Source organism: Apiospora hydei (assembly GCF_038363865.1).
Source record: "Apiospora hydei strain CBS 114990 chromosome Unknown utg000006l_segment0_segment0, whole genome shotgun sequence".
In the NCBI taxonomy this organism is placed as follows: domain Eukaryota; kingdom Fungi; phylum Ascomycota; class Sordariomycetes; order Amphisphaeriales; family Apiosporaceae; genus Apiospora; species Apiospora hydei.
The window spans coordinates 84,691-100,588 of NW_027117365.1; the positions used below are offsets into that span (position 1 = coordinate 84,691).

Consider the following 15,898-nt stretch of genomic DNA (forward strand, 5'->3'; position numbering starts at 1 on the left):
AAAACAAAACACCCTTATGCAGGGGATCTCGTGTTTCTTTCAGAAAAACCTTTGATGGCACTTTCTGTGACACTGGTGTAGTGTCCAAGATGCAGAGTAGAACGTTGATTGCCCTTAGCCTCAAAAAGGGTCAAACAGTACGATCTTGCAGTAGCCTCGGTCAAGCAGCTGCCCTTCACCCTACGCTGAAGCAAGTTGAACAGTAAGCTCGGTCGGTGCATAAGTTGGAATTTGAGACTTGTGAGGGGGACAAAAGGTAAACCGTTTTTACCAGACACATACTACGTGAAAGTTCAACAAATGCTGTGTGGATGGACATGGTAGATATCATATCTTCAATTCAGGAGCTAGTCCCTGCTGAACCCATTAAGTCGATGCACCCCCTACGCTGATACCCCCTAACGAGCACTATTTTTACCCTTCGTTTTTAAAAGTAAATAGAAAACTCAATAAATTAGCTATAAATATGCCGAGAAATTGTTTTAAATCAGCTTTCTAAACAGTAGATAAGAGGGTTTTATTATATTTTATATGTTTTATTTCTTTTAATAGAAGCTTTTTAAAACATAGTAAATATCACGATTTTGGTGCGATTTGGCCTGTGCGTTGGGGGGTGTGTGCGTAGGGGGGTGCATCGACTTATTCTCCAACATAATACAGCATCGTAATATTCATACCCCGTGCTGTTCTTCAACCCCATTCATTTCGCAAAGTTGGTCTCACCATTCTATCTCAATACTATATCTCTGATGAACGACTAGAGCCTTTGCCATCTCAACGAGTCCTTCAATGTCCTTTCCGGGCAACTGCACGGCCAACCAGGCCAAAGCTTTATCTACTACCAGCTCCCACGAATCCTTCTCGCCAGCACACTCTTTCCGGAGCCAGGCGATGACACAGATGGTGGCAATGACGTCCGGATTCTGACCCACAGAGCCGCCCTCGTCTCCATACTTTGCAGCAAAGTCCGCTTGGAAGGACGAAGTGAGAGACGCCTCGTCCCATTGCATGGCAGAGCACAGCTCCTGCGACCAGGGCCACGAGCCCTCGAAGCTCTGCAGAAGGACCAAGCTGGAGAGAGTCGGTTTCGGTTGGGTCGGATGAAAGTCGCTGTATGAGCCTTGATCCTCCCTATAATAATACTGATTTTCCTTTTCGGATGATGATGCTGCCATCTCATATACCGGCACCGGTCTGCCGTCAGAGTAGGAGCCAGAGTCGGAGCCAGCAGTCGCGGAACCAAAAGGTACATTATTTGCTTGAGCCCGCGAAGGACTGGAAACGCCACCAAACAAGCCGCCGCCCGAGTTAGAGCCAGGGTTCGTAGAACCAAACGCGGAACCTGTTTGAGGCTGGGCGGGGGGAGAGATCGCCATTGCACCAAAAAAGCCCTCCATCAGAGCTTGATGCAGTATTGGCCCGACCGAAAGCGTTTGATGTCAGACTATGTTGTTGCATTTGGCCAAGAGGAGGTCCCCCGAAGAGGCCGGACGGGGGTGTAGCGTGGTACGGTGGAGAGTGTACAGAGGAGCCCGGAATCCCACCAAACAGTCCGCCGCCCTGACTGAAAGGAGGATTCGTGGGACCAAGTGAAAGGGGTATTGTAGCTCGCGACGCGCTTCCTACATTGCTGCAGAGTAGATCGACGCCAGAGCTATGGCCACCATATGCGGGAGCAGCATAAGCCGCTGGGCGGCCCTGAGCAGAGGCACCAAACCCGGAGCTGGACGGCATAGACCTGCGCAAGCTAGGAGGACCAGAGTACGGGCCGGCTCGAAAGCTACTTGACCGGACAAAGCCGTGCTGTGGCATGCTCATTTGTTGCTGTTGCATGGGGACAAACGGTTCCTTGTCGCTCTCGCCATCACCCTCTTCACTCTCTGGGGCCGCGACAAAGGAGCACCACTTGCCACCGACCTGGTACTCGACGCCGAGCCGAACAGCTTCGCGCTCCACCATATCGGGGAACCTGCCCTCGTATCTCTGCTTGAGGAGAACTCCGTTAGAATCCTTGGCGTGAAAGATCCAGCCGCGGCCCTCCTCGAGCTCGCCGACGGCCTTCTTGGCGGCCAGCTGATGGATGCTTTTGCCTTTCCCGCCGAGGCGGGGAAACGGGGATCTCGAGCTTCAGAGGTCCTTGTCGAGAGGTGCCGCGCAGGACCACAGACTTGGGCGTTCGCGTCTCGGACGAAAGCAGCAGGTAGATGGTGCTGCGGGTGAACGGGAATAGGGGCGGGATGAGGTGAGGAGCCTGCAACAGCTTCGGGACGCTGATTGGCGGGATGGCTGAGAACTTCTCTACAGCTCCTGTGTTAATGCCACTTGTGACGACAACAGGAGCAGCGTCATTGACGGATGGGTCGAAGAGAGAAATCGGTTTCTTGGGAGATGCCGTCTCCTCCTGGGTTTCTTTCGTCTCTGGGATCGGGACAACCAGTGACTCTTCGAGGGTCTCGATGACCTCAAAGTCTTCATCTTGATCTGCCTCGTATTTGACCTCCATCGTGTAGTCTTTGATATGGGGGAACATGGCACCCTTGAGCATCCGAACGACTTTGCTGCCCATCTCCTCGGAGTTGCCGATGGCCTGCGCGAACCCGTTGCCGGCTCTTGCAACCCGCTCGATCAGGGAGTGGCTGACCGAAGGACCGATGCCGAGGGTGAAGAAACGAATGGCGCCATCACTAGCAGCGACACCCTCGTTGATCAGATGGACGAGCCGGTCCTGGTCCCAGATTTCGCCGTCCGTCAGCAAGAACACCTCGAGGTTCATGTCTTGGTAGCGTCGCGTGATCGTCTGTTCGATGGGCGCGTACATCTCCGTGCCGCCGTAGTTGGCGCTGAAGCTCTCTATGTGTTGCATAGCCTCGGCCATGCTCGCCGAGTCATAGGTGCGGGACCGGTCCCAGAGGAAGCTGTGGCAGGAGCCGAAGCTGCAGATGTTGAATTTGATGCCCACGGCGAGCGACTTGACAAACAGCTGCAGGGCCTTCTTCAGGTCGATGATCTTGTCGCTCATGCTCCCGCTGCGGTCGCAAACAAAGACGACTTCGGGCTTCTCGGGCGCGAGTTCGAACTTGGGCACCAGGGTGGCCATGATGGCCTTCTGGTCCGGCATGGAGGGGTGCTCCTCCAAGATGGCTACGGGGTTTCCAATCTCGGTGGCGGTCATCTGGAGGACAAAGTCCTTGTCGAGCTCCGCAGTTCCGAGCGAGAGTGTGGCGGAGGCCTTCTCAAAAGACAGCTCTTCCTGATCCGAAGCAGTGGACGTTCGGCCAGTGGTGACGGCGATCTGGTGGGATGGGGACTGTATCGATGTGATGCGCGAGCCGGAGGACACTTGCGCATCTACCGTGATCTTCATGCCACCATGGGTCGTGGCGGAAGCTGCGTGCGGCGTCTGGAGACTACCGGGGTATGAGCCGTAGCGTGGGGCGATGGTGGTCGGGATCGTGAGGCGCAGGCCATTGTTTTGGGCATCGTGTTTGAGCTCGCCGAGGCAAGATATCTCGACCTTGATCTGCGCGCCGCCAGGGACGTTTCCCACGCTCGTCTTGAAGACGTCGCCGGCGGTGTCGACAGCCTGCTCAAGCAGACCCGCCGTCTGACCCTGGGCAACTGCGTGGTCGAACGTTGCCTTGGCTTGGGCCTTTTCCTTGACGATGCCCTTGATGACGCGGTCGCCGACGGTGCAGGTGAAGTCGACGATACTGACGCCGTCAAAGAGTGGAAATGTGTAGTAGAGTTGCGGGATGGCGTGTGTGGCGGGGTTGACGAAGGTCTGGATCAGAGTAGTGCGAGCGATGGAGGATATGATGGAAGTTTGGGCCTCGACTTTGACCTGGGGGAGGTAGGTTGGGTTTTGGCCATGGAGGTAGTGAAAGCCGCAAACCCTGCGGTTGTGCGATCCGAAGAATACCATCTTGAATGCTCGGGTCGAGTTGTTACGTGAGATGGCGATGATGGATAGGAGTTGACGATTTAGGGAAGTTCAGAGTGAGGAAGAGTATCAGGGGAGATGTTGACATACTTATGTGTTCGGTCGTGCAGCTGATCTGTAAGTACGCGAGATGGCCTTATATTGCCGCGTCAAGAAGATATAGCCTGAGGAGATCTGTTTGTTGGCGACCTCTCCGATCTGGGGTTCAATATGAAATGAAAGAAAAGCTGCAGTCAAATGCTGCTGTGCTGCCTCCTGGAAGTACAGTTGACGTAATTCGCTGACACAAGACTGGAAGCTATTCATTGGCGGGGTAGGCAGCCGTCAAGGCAGCAGCCGGTCAGGCAACACCGATTCATCATTGGTCCCTAGGTTAGCTGTTTGTAACACTTCAAACTCAGGCCATCAACGAAAAACCAGTCATCCATTGAATCCGGCATGAAAGACTCGTGAGACACTCCCTTTACACCCAATCCGATGTGCTGCGATTGCTCTACCCCACACCCCCTTCAAGTTGCATCTAGAAGGAAGAGAGCCGCCAAGGCCTACAGGGGACAGGGACAGGCATCCTTGCCCGCGCATGGTCTAGCCCCCAGCTACCTAAGGTACCCAGTCCCTCAGGCCACTGCAAGGCTAAGGGTTGCGGCGACTAATATGGCAAACCGGATTTGGTAGCTAATGGCTTCCTCCAGGCAAACGCCATGTCAAAGCCCAGCATGGCCGTGGCTCAATTGCGATTCTGAGACAGGTGAAGTAAAAGACAGTCCATCGATAATTATTGAAGTGTCTCGTAGTAATTATCTCCCGCCCGAGTAGAATTGGCCGTTCCTTTCTTTTGCTTTGGGGTTTACTTGACTTCTGAAGGAAATTGTTGGAAGCTAGTTCATGTCCGTGCCATGCACAACTTCCACGCTTTCGTAGTGTATACCTGGGATAGAGGCTACCAAAAGGCCCCGTCTTTTAACAAATATAACTACGTGGCTACGGTCCTCTTTCTAATTCTGTATCTAACATCTTGACTGGAGTGGGCCATCTACCACTTGCGGTGGCAGATAGATATAGTCATCAACTGGGCCAATCTAATCATTATATGCTGTGTCTCTCGGATATTAAAAACATGAGCATCTGCTACGAATATTTGTTAAGTACAGCCTAGATTATGAACGCACGTATGTATGCCCGGGTCGTAGATACTACATGATAAGACCAATGTCACGAGATGTCTTAGTCTCTTACACAAGTAGTAATGATCGTTCGTTTGATGCCAGGGGATAATATTGAAACTGCGTATAACATGTCATGTTGATGAGATAAGTCTGTATTAGCAGCCCCTGCCCAGTAATGTTACCTAGATGGTACTTACCTAGATAGGCAGAAGACCCTGATGTGACGGAGCTATGATAACTCCATTCCCTTAAATTGAATACAACCTGGCATGCCCTGCATAGGGAAATTGAAATAATATAAAAGCAATGCTGACTGCACTATGTAGTACTACATATTCTTCTAATTTCCACAATTCGCCCCTGGATCGAATACCTCTATGGCTACCTACCGAAACGAAGCACCACTAGATATCTCGAAGCACTATCTACTACATGACCTAGTGTTAGCATAGCAGACAACAGCTAACCGTGGCATACCTGCAACTCTCAATAATTCAGCATGCAAGAGCAGACAGGCTTCAGCAAGCCCTTGGGCGAGCAGATACCCGACACTCGGCACGCAATATCTGTCTCGCTTCCCACCTGGGACGACGTCGTGGCGTTCGCCGACAAGGAACCACGGGTAATGGACACCTTGAAAGGGGGTATCCCCGGTTTGTCTTCCACAAAGACGTTATGGCCGTCTTCAAGCTCTGTATGGAGCTGTCGACTAGCCTAGATCTCGGCATCCCAGTCGACTCAACGGCGGAAGCACGTTCTGGCATAAACTGCTTGGTATTTCCCTCCATCGCTTACGCCAAAGACTGCCAAGAGTACATTGTTGCACACAGCAATACTGATGGCTCCATGGAAAAACACCCGCAAATCATAGTTCGGCGCATCGATTTCACGATTGCGTGCGCAGTAAGCCAGATTCCCAGTGCAGACGAAGGGCACATGTGGGAAGCCATAGATCTATACGCCGTCTTCTACCCTGTGGAGTACCACGACTTGGCACGACGATTCTGGCGCATCTCGGGAACCGGTATCTCCTCGCGGCTGGCAGAGGATGTACTGAAAGGGATGGTTACATCTCGAGCGACAAATGTGGAAACATACGACGCATATAACAGGGGAGCTAACTGGGTGGTCCCCCCACCGAGCTGTCCAGCGCCGCATCCTGAGTTTGCAGCATAGAGGGGTTTCCATACCACCGATATCACTTGTAGACAGCCATCCCATTGGCCAGGTTGTCCACCTCTACCCGACTGGGATGGCGGCCATCTACAGCCTGACGAAGATGCTGAGGTCATGGAGCGGAACCAGCGCTGTCGTATTCGGGTTTCCCAACGACAGCACACTGCGTGTTCAGGAGGCATTCGCCAAGGACCACCTCTTTTACGGCCACGGTACATCTGATGAGCTTGACCAATTGGAAACCTACTTATACGAGGAAAGAGCAGCCCACAATCGAACTATCCAGTACGTGTGGTGCGAGTGCACATCCAACCCCCTAGTCCGAACCCCTGATCTTGACCGCATCCGGGCTCTGGCCGACAAGTACGGATTCCTAGTCATCGTCGACGACACCATCGGAACCATGGCCAACATCAACGTCCTGGACGTGGCCGACATCATCGTGACTTCGCTGAGCAAAAGCTTCAATGGCCGCGCCGACGCCATGGGCGGCAGCATCGTGCTGAACCGACTCCAGCAGCGCCATCACGACCGGCTCCGCCGGTTATTCTCCGACCCCCGAAACGCCGGCTATGCCGACAGCTCGCTCCTGTACCATCGCGACGCCCTGCAGATCGAGATCAACAGCCGCGACTACCTTCCACGCATAGACAGGATGAACCACAACGCGGCCCGCCTCGTCAACATACTGGTGGCCCTGGCGGGGTCCGACAGGGCTATCAAGCGTATATACTACCCGCGCGACGACCCTAACTATCGCGCACGTCTGCGTGAGCAAACGCCAGATAACGGGTTCATCCCGGGCTACGGCGGCCTGTTCACACTGGCGTGTGCATCCGTGAGCGTGGCGCGCGCCTTCTTCGACGCGCTGGACGTCTGCAAGGGCTCGTCGCTGGGCGCCGAGGTGACGCTCGCCCAGCCGTACGTGCAGACGGTGTTTCCCCGGAAGAAGGAGTGGGCGGCGCAGTATGGACTGGACGAGGCCGTTTTACGCTGCTCCATCGGGGTGGAGGATGTGGAAGATTTGGAGAGGATATTCGGGGTGGCCATGGAGGCTGCAGAGAAAGCTTTCACTGATGGCCAATGTGCTGATGCGTATGATTGATCAAATGTAAGCAAAAAGTCAAGCGGTTCAAAAAGAAACAGGGGACTCTAGGTAGTTCATATTCAAACAGTCCCGTTGGTCCTGTAGCTGGTGTAAAGTTACTTCATATCTGCAGTTTCAATACAGCACACTGGCGTCTCAATAAGTGCTCCACAAAGATGATTTAAATTCGTACTGCTGTACTCAAACATGCTGATGTTACGGAACTGACTATTGGCCATAGTGACTTGAAGAGATCGAGGCAGCAAGCAGAGTCCATGGCACCGTTGGGTGCAAAGATTAGTCCGGAAAGGGGGGAGGGCACTGAACTGATTGTCTTTTCCCCTCATTTAAGCCTAACGTTAAACATGTTCGTAGTCAAGCTTCCACTCTATCGACTGTTAGGATTCAAACGTCAAGGCCGTCATCTCAGCATCTCCCTTAAGTTCCAAGTCACGGTGTCGAAAAGCGAAAGAACAAAAACCATGGAAGCAAACACAATCTACACCCGAGTATACTCAAGCACCAGCGAAAGACAGCTTGTCTCTGGCAGAGGCCAACTACTTGGGCTCCCCCACAAGCCTTGCGTTGAAAGGCTGGGTAAGGGAGCACTATGCGAGTAGACAATTTTGCATTGTATATCTAGGGGTCTCCTAGTCATCAATCGATACGTTGGACTCGGCTCTATCCATTCTCTGGTAGACTACGCGCGAGCGTTACCCAGCCCTCCAAGCAGAGACCGGATCTTCCCAATCATCTTTCTCCCATTCGTCCACTTCCGCAGCCACGTCCCAGGCTCGGATTTGTATATTTGGCCGTCGTTGGTAATGTAAGCTTCGTATAGATCCATGTTTTGAAGAACAACAACTTGCTCGGGCCAGTCATCTTCATAGACTGCTGTAAAGTCCCCCAAGGTCACCGCGAGGAGCGCGGCAGCTGCTTTTCTTCTGTATTCCGGAATATGCGGGAGCAGTGTCTCGAGGTACTCAGGGGTCTCATAGGGCGAGTTGGGGTCGTGCGGGCCATAGCCTACTGGGGATGATTCATCGATTGTCAATAAGCCGTACTCCAGAAGGGGCTTCCCGATGGAATTATTCAGAGTATGCAATGATTCTCGCGCGACGCGAGTTTGGTGCCAATACGACCGTAGCTCCACAGCCGACTCGGAGTCAGGCGCGGACCAAAACCACCAGAGCACGCGGTTCAGGAACTGGCTTCTCTCCATCGGACAGATGCCGTAAAGGCCGTGTCGCTCGGGGGTAGACATGGCCATCTCGAGCATCCTTATAAGCAGCGCCTCCTTCCGTCCACCTTTCGAAGTACCACATGCCTTATCCTCACACCATGTGATTCGGTGGGCATCCGTAATTCGGCTGCCTTCCGGTGGCTCTAGTTGCGCAAGCCACACTGAGTCGGAGGGCAGACTGAAGTGCACGATCGGTCTTGAGATTATTAGGTCAATCTCGGAGACATCCCCGCGTCCACATGTTGGCGAGTCGCGGTGGCAGACGTAGGCCACTGTTTGGCATGTGCGACACGCCCATGGGTTTCCGCCATAATCCAAGAGTGGCATCTTTGCGGCATTCGAAAAGCACCACTTGCCGTTCTCTTCATAATATCTTTGAATATTATGTATCACGTAATCGGCGAAGTCCGCATGGTGGAGGCGGACATGAGGACATATATAGCTGTTTAAATGTTGAATATGAGCTCGTAGCAATCCCAACGTTTCATCGAGGATGAACGCCTCCCGAGGACGTTTCAAGATCCCGATCTGAGTTCTGATGGATGCTGACTTTGAGCAGAACGATTCTCTACATCTCCTGCAATTGTTCTTCCCAGACCAACATGCCTTTTGGTATTCTTTTCAGTTTAGGCTCACATGGGCGCACATCTTGAGACGCCGGGTGCGGCCGATACATGTTGGCTGTGATCGCAACAAGGTGTTTTGGGAAACGAAGTCGGAGAAGTGAATCCTGTGGTGGTAGGTTTTGCAGGCCTCGCAGCGGATGGGAGACATAAGCCTTTGCAAGCGTTGCCTAAATGCAACGAGGTGTCGGAACCGGTAGCATGACGAACACAAGGTGTCTCTCATCAGAAGCTGTATCGCCCTTTGAAATCTGAAGGAGCTCTGGATTTCATTGCGGAGGTCGTACGGCATCATTGCCATGTTTTGCTGCGACTGGTACATGGAAAGGGTATCCTCCGGACAACTTTCAGCTCGCCAAGGCAGACGGTGCTCATGTGGTGGCTTAAACAGGCCCATGTCGACCGTGTACCTACCGATTGACCCAAAGCAGAGATATTTCTCAAACCTCTTCTGAGGGAAGTCTGGGATGAAATGTAGATGGGAAAAGGCTTGGTCGTGCTTCAGGCGTCTGAATATGCGACATGTCTGGGTAATGCAATAGAATGACTCGATCCGAAGAAGGACCAGTATTTCGAGCAGCAGCTCATCTGGAAGATATTGTAAACTGGCCATCGCGCTGATGCCAATGGTGCGCCTGGCGCCTTGTTGATATTCAGGTTTGTGTGTTGATGGTGAAGGGCATGGGCTTGAGGATGAGCTTGGACATAATGATATTTTTGTTTCCAGTAAATGCACTCAAGGTTCATAATTCTTCGTGGCAGTTTTTTATTTCCCTCGGCTACCTGTTATAAATAGAAAAATAAATAGAAAACTTTAATTCACAAGAGAGTCTCCCAATTCCATGGGATGCTAGATTTAAAGGAGTTTTTACATTATTATAAGACGTTCTACATCCTTAGCATATTCTAATGAGAGTTTAGTGATGCCATGGAGATCGCCAATTGTTGGCACTGGAAGCTTTAATAGGATCTGGTTCTCCCTTGACGTTAATTCCGAGTTCTGGCTAATAGTCGCTCTAACTATCTCAACACCCACGATACGGTCTAAGACTGGTTGTTTAACCTACTATACAGCAACTGGGTTTTTCTTTCAATATCCAGACAACAGATGGATTAATTTGGGTTGCTGCCACAGCAGACTGGCAGACTAATAAGGAATGAATATGGGACAAGATTATCCCGGCATAACGATAGAAGTCTCCAAACTAACCACTACTATCATAAATCTGATGCTTCAGCTTGAACGGGAGCACCAATTAGCATAAATATTGTTTCAGCACTACTGATAAAGGATCTCTTGATGCATTGTGTGCCAATCATCGAATCGAGCCGTACACGGCATTGTGAGATACAAACAAAGGAACCCGAAGAACAAAGAAGTGTTCAGTGTCCCAGAATAGATACATCTGATATATATTCCGCGTGCACCCGTTGATACCGAGACGATGTGGCGAAAACGGACAAGTAAAATCCTCGGGTAAGTAAACATTCGCGAAGCAGACATCATGGACTCACCTACCCCCTCCATCCAACCCGGCGTCGACGGGACGAAGAGCCACGAGGTCCTGAAGTCTCCAACAACGACGGGAACCCCGCCCACGCCACGGAGCCGGGTATCCTCCATGAAGACCTCCCTCAGCCGTCGCGACTCGACCTCCAGCACCACCTCCCAGGGACGCAGCAGAACCCCCAACCCGCAGGCCACGTCATCCGCGACGGCCAGATCGGCACCCTGAACCCGGTCGAGGTGCGCGACACCCCCGAAACCGGCAAGGGCCTGTTCGCGACGCAGCCCATCGCCAGGCACGCCCTCCTCTTCGCCGAGGAACCGCTGCTGTTCGCGCCCAAGGGCAGCGACCGCGTCAACAACCACAAAGTCCGCAAATTCCTCGAGGCCCTGGACCAGCTTTCTGTCCGGCACCACGCCGACCTCATGGACCTCTCCTTTGCCCCCGCGGCGCTCCACGCGGTGGGCGCCGACTCGGGCAACCAGGACCGCATGCGCAACTGGTACTCGCAGGTCAAGGGCCTGTCCGGCGTAAAACTCGACGAGGCCGTCGCCGAGGGGATCCATGCGTTCGCCATTTATAGGACCAACAACGTCGCGACCATGGACGACCCTGCGAAACCCGACGAGGTCACGGGCGGCGTCGTATACTCCGTATTTAGCCGCATCAACCACGCCTGCGACGCCAACGCGGCCTTCTTCTACCTGGGCGTGCGGCCGCAGCGGCTCGGCGTTCGGGCGCTGCGCGACATCGCGGCCGGGGAGCAGGTCTTTGTCAGCTATATCGGCGACAAGGCCTACAAGAAGATGACGCTGGAGCAGCGGCGGGCCGGACTGGCTTCGTGGGGGTTCCAGTGTCGTTGCGATACCTGCGCCAAGGAGGAGGCCGCGGCTGAGGAGGCGGCGAAGAAGAAGGGGAAGGAGGAGGTCAAGTAGACCACTGTGCGTATCATTACGCCGCGTAAACCGGAGGTAAATTCGTAGACTATCAGGGTAAGTAAGTTCACCGCAGAGCATCATCAACGAGGTAAGTCCAGAAAACCAGATTGACCTTTTTTGTTCTTTTGCTTTTCGACTCATATCAGCGCAGGCCAGCAGAAGCAAGTAACTTAAAACCGAGTAAACTTAACACATATCGATTAAAAAAGAGGTATTATACCTTAATACCCCTTAAACTTTAAAAATAATTTAAAATTTAAAGCGCTTAACGTAATATATAAGCGAAATGACTATATAAGCGAATTAACTATTTTCGCTAAATTTTGTACGAAAACTTTTATAACTTAATTTTTTCACTACTTATTATAGTTAATATTTAAAAAGAAGAGTAAATAGTTTTAGCGCTTTAAGCGTTTAAGAATAATTTAAAATTAAGTCTTTAACGCGCAGCCCGAATATACGAAGTTTTTATATAACCCTTCGTAACCGATAGCTCGATATTCCTGCGAAACGCGAAATATCCGCCAATTTTCGAAAGTTAACGGATTTCGAAAAAGATATAATCGTACGATATATAATTAATTTAAATTCGCGGTTATTCCTTTCTCGGATAAATAATATAAAAGATATAACGAATCGATTAATCCGTTAACGCGACGCGGGACGCGTCGGCGTTAACTGGGCCTCTAATTTCGTACGACGGCAACCGGATTTTCGGACGCGTTTTAATCGAAAAATCGATTATTAAAGAGTTTTTTATAAAAATCCCGACGCGTATCGCGCGTAGTTTACCCTTATACGGAATATAATTTATAAATACGGGATTTAAAAAGAGAATATTTATAATTTCGACGAAACCGGGTTTATTATAAACTAAATCTCGTTTAAAATAATCGTAACTACTTTCGATTAACGCGGAAAGCCTAGGGTAGTACAATAAGGGAACCGAGAATAGGTTATAGTAATCTAGGGCGTCGAATTATACGGTTACGTTATCTCTTTGTATATTATTTTTTTCGGGAAAACGTACCTCTTTTCTTAGTATAAAAATAGCCTATTACCGAAGGACTAGGTAATTATAATTATTAAAAATAGCTGGATTACGAATAAAAAAGGCGAGGACTAAATTCGATATTTTAATTAATATACCAGGTTTTATACGAAGGGTCGTTATCGCCTTTTAATCCTAAACGGCCACGAAAGCCACTACTCGATAAATTTCGAACTTTACTATAAAAATAATTCGATTATTATACTCTACATGCTTTCTTATTCGTCGCATAAGCTCCAGCCTTTTAATATCGGCTGTTTCCGTGCGTTAAAAAGGGCGTACGGGAAAGAAATTAAAGGTCTTATACGGGCGTATATTACTTATATTTTAAAGGAGGACTTCCTACCAATGTTTTTAAAAACGTTCCAGGCGACTTTAACCGTCTCGAATATACAAAGAGGCTTCCGAGGGACAAAACTCGTCCCGTATAATTTAAAATATATTATTTTATAATTAAATATAAAGCTACGTACTCTAATACCTTTTAAGGACGTTTTCCGGCCTACTTATTCCTTAGGAATTAAAAACCTTAAATAATTTAATTAAGGCCTAATTTTAAACCGAGTACGTTAAAAATCGAATTACGCGATATTAAAATAGCTCTCCGATATTAATTTTTATTAAACTTAACTAAATCGCGAAAAGTATAACGTAAATTATATACCGGCTCGCTTTTTTAAAGGGTAAAGTAACCGTATTACGAAAAGTAAATAAAATGCTTAATTAGCGCCGTTATACGAAAAGAAAATAATTATAAAATAAAGGATTACTTCGTATATAAACTAAAAAAGATTTATAGTCTTAAAAGGATATTAACGGACAATTACAGGATAAATCGCGCCGGAATAGTGGTCGTACGAAAAGGCTTAAAACGCGCCCGTAACGCTGTAGAATCTGCAGGGAGCCCGGGCATAATGCGCGTACCTGTTAAAATAATGTAAAAGTATTTAAAAATAAGGATTCCGATTAAATTTAATATTTAATATACGTTATTATAAAATTAACTTATATTTTATTATACGAAATCCTAGAAAGTAATTAATTCGCTTATGTGGTTATTTCGCTTATAGATTACGTTATAAATTAATAAAGCTTTTATAATGGTTAATATATCGGAAAATGCGTAGAAAAATAACTTTTTTTCATTCCCTTTCTTCGATCGTAGTAACTTAAAGGCTTACGTATAAAGGCTTACCCTCGATCCCTTTCTTGTTTACTTAACTTAAATCTTTTTATTAATATATATTAATTATATTTATTATTTATTAATTATTATAACGTAGTTTATTACTACGCGACGTATATTACTTAGCGACGTATTTAAATTTAATTTTAATATTATTAAACTTTAACGCGTAATACCTTTATAATTATAATACCTAATTAATCCTAAAAAAATCGGATAGTTTTAATAATTTAAACTATATAAAATAGACCGAATTAAATAAGTTACAGAGCAGCAATAAAAGTTTATAATATACTTAAATCGACTTTACGTTATCGAATTTACGGCCGAACTTTAAAACGCGAAATTCGACCGAAACAACGTAAATTAAATTTAATTAAAAAGGAGGTACTTCGTAAGTATATAATTAATTTAGATATCCGAGGGATGTCTCCCGATTTCGTTGGTGTAAAAAATATGGCCAATCTCCTTACCGCGTCGCGCGGCGGCGACCACGTCGGTAAGCACTTGGTCAGGCGCTTTATCGACCGTAACCCGGACTTAAAAATTAAAATAAATCGTTAATATAATTATTAAAAAACTTTTTACGAGGATTTTAAAGTTATTTCCGGCTGGTTTACGCTAGTCGCGAATATAAAGGCGAAATACGGGATTATTAACGAAGATATTTAGAATTTTAACGAGACCGGCTTTATAATGAGTATAATCGGGTTAATATTCGTTGTAATACGCGCCGAGCGGCGTGGAAAAGCGAAGTTAGTTCAGCCTAGTAATCGGGAATAGGCAATGGATATTAAATGTATTAATTCGTAGGGCTAGTATATTCCGCCGTTTTTAATCGTTTAAAGCTAATATTACCTCGCGAACTAGTCCCGCGAAACCGATTTACTAGGCGACTAACTAATAAAGCCGATTTCTAATAATTAAATTAATAACGAGATAGGCTTAAATTAAATTAAGCACTTTAATAAATATATTAAAGCGTAAATAAAAAGTTTTCACCGCCTTTTAATTATTAATAACTACGAGAGCTATATTTCGATTAAATTTAAAGTATATTATTAAAATAATAATATTATTATATACGGTATACCTCTTTATTTATCGTACTTACTTTAATTACTCGATATAGTATTTTATTCGCCTTTAAAGCGTGCTTATTTAAAGGAAATCGAGTTATTTATTAAAGCCTCGATAAATTATATTATAAAGCTCGAGTTTTTTATCGCTTTTAAGGCCGCGTATTTCGTTATTTTTATAAAAAATAATATTAAATCCGGATTTAGCGTTTTTAATTTAATCCCTTATAATCTCGACGAGGTAATTAATAAGTTAAATATATATCTCCGGACGCTTATACTTAACCTATCTCGTCCGGGGACGGTTAATATTTATAACTTTTAAACGCCGTTTAACCCTTAATAAATAATTAAGTATTTTATTTATATTAAAAAAGGGTATTTATTTATTAAGGAAGCTCTCCGACGTCGATTTTAAATACGGTAAATTAAATAACGAAGGGTATAATTAAAATAGCCTATAAAATAACCCTTAAGCGCGATAGGATATATATATTAAAAGAGGTTAATTTAGTACTTTCTAAGCGCCGGAGAGTTAAAAAGTCGCGAGTTTAGTTTAGAGGAGCCCTTACTATTAAGGAATCTTAGTAGTTATAAGACGAGAAGGTAAAAGGGAAGCGTTCAGCGCCCGATAAAGGTAAAAATGGGGGTTCTTCGAAGCGGAGGGCGACCGGTAGAAAGCGTTGTGGTGTTTGCGGCGAAACAGGTCACAATACGCGAACATGTAAAAAGGATATAAAATTAAGCGAAAAATCGAATAGCGAGTAGTTTTAATTAATTTTAAGCGTTATAATTAAATTAATTTATATAAAAAGGTCGAGAAATAAAAAAAGTGCGTCGCTAAATAATATACGTCGCGTAGTAATAAACTACGTTATTAGCTTATTATACTTATTAATAT

General features: G+C 47.4%; 5 protein-coding genes across 5 annotated transcripts; 2 read left to right on the forward strand and 3 right to left on the reverse strand.

Annotated features, from left to right (window-relative positions):
• Positions 1-719: 719 nt before the first annotated feature.
• PG997_007203 (von Willebrand factor A domain-containing protein 5A) lies at positions 720-1,376 on the reverse strand (the record flags this gene model as incomplete). Its single annotated transcript, XM_066811518.1, has 1 exon — positions 720-1,376. One exon carries the CDS (start codon positions 1,374-1,376, stop codon positions 720-722), a length of 657 nt encoding a protein of 218 aa, XP_066666860.1.
• Positions 1,377-2,002: 626 nt separating this feature from the next.
• PG997_007204 (WAS/WASL-interacting protein family member 1) lies at positions 2,003-3,922 on the reverse strand (the record flags this gene model as incomplete). Its single annotated transcript, XM_066811519.1, has 1 exon — positions 2,003-3,922. One exon carries the CDS (start codon positions 3,920-3,922, stop codon positions 2,003-2,005), a length of 1,920 nt encoding a protein of 639 aa, XP_066666861.1.
• Positions 3,923-6,385: 2,463 nt separating this feature from the next.
• On the forward strand, positions 6,386-7,387 carry PG997_007205 (uncharacterized protein; the record flags this gene model as incomplete). Its single annotated transcript, XM_066811520.1, has 1 exon — positions 6,386-7,387. One exon carries the CDS (start codon positions 6,386-6,388, stop codon positions 7,385-7,387), a length of 1,002 nt encoding a protein of 333 aa, XP_066666862.1.
• Positions 7,388-8,069: 682 nt separating this feature from the next.
• On the reverse strand, positions 8,070-8,939 carry PG997_007206 (uncharacterized protein; the record flags this gene model as incomplete). Its single annotated transcript, XM_066811521.1, has 1 exon — positions 8,070-8,939. One exon carries the CDS (start codon positions 8,937-8,939, stop codon positions 8,070-8,072), a length of 870 nt encoding a protein of 289 aa, XP_066666863.1.
• Positions 8,940-10,740: 1,801 nt separating this feature from the next.
• PG997_007207 (uncharacterized protein) lies at positions 10,741-11,678 on the forward strand (the record flags this gene model as incomplete). Its single annotated transcript, XM_066811522.1, has 2 exons — positions 10,741-10,876; positions 10,936-11,678. The coding sequence occupies 2 exons, from the start codon at positions 10,741-10,743 to the stop codon at positions 11,676-11,678; spliced, it is 879 nt and encodes a 292-aa protein (XP_066666864.1).
• Positions 11,679-15,898: the final 4,220 nt, after the last annotated feature.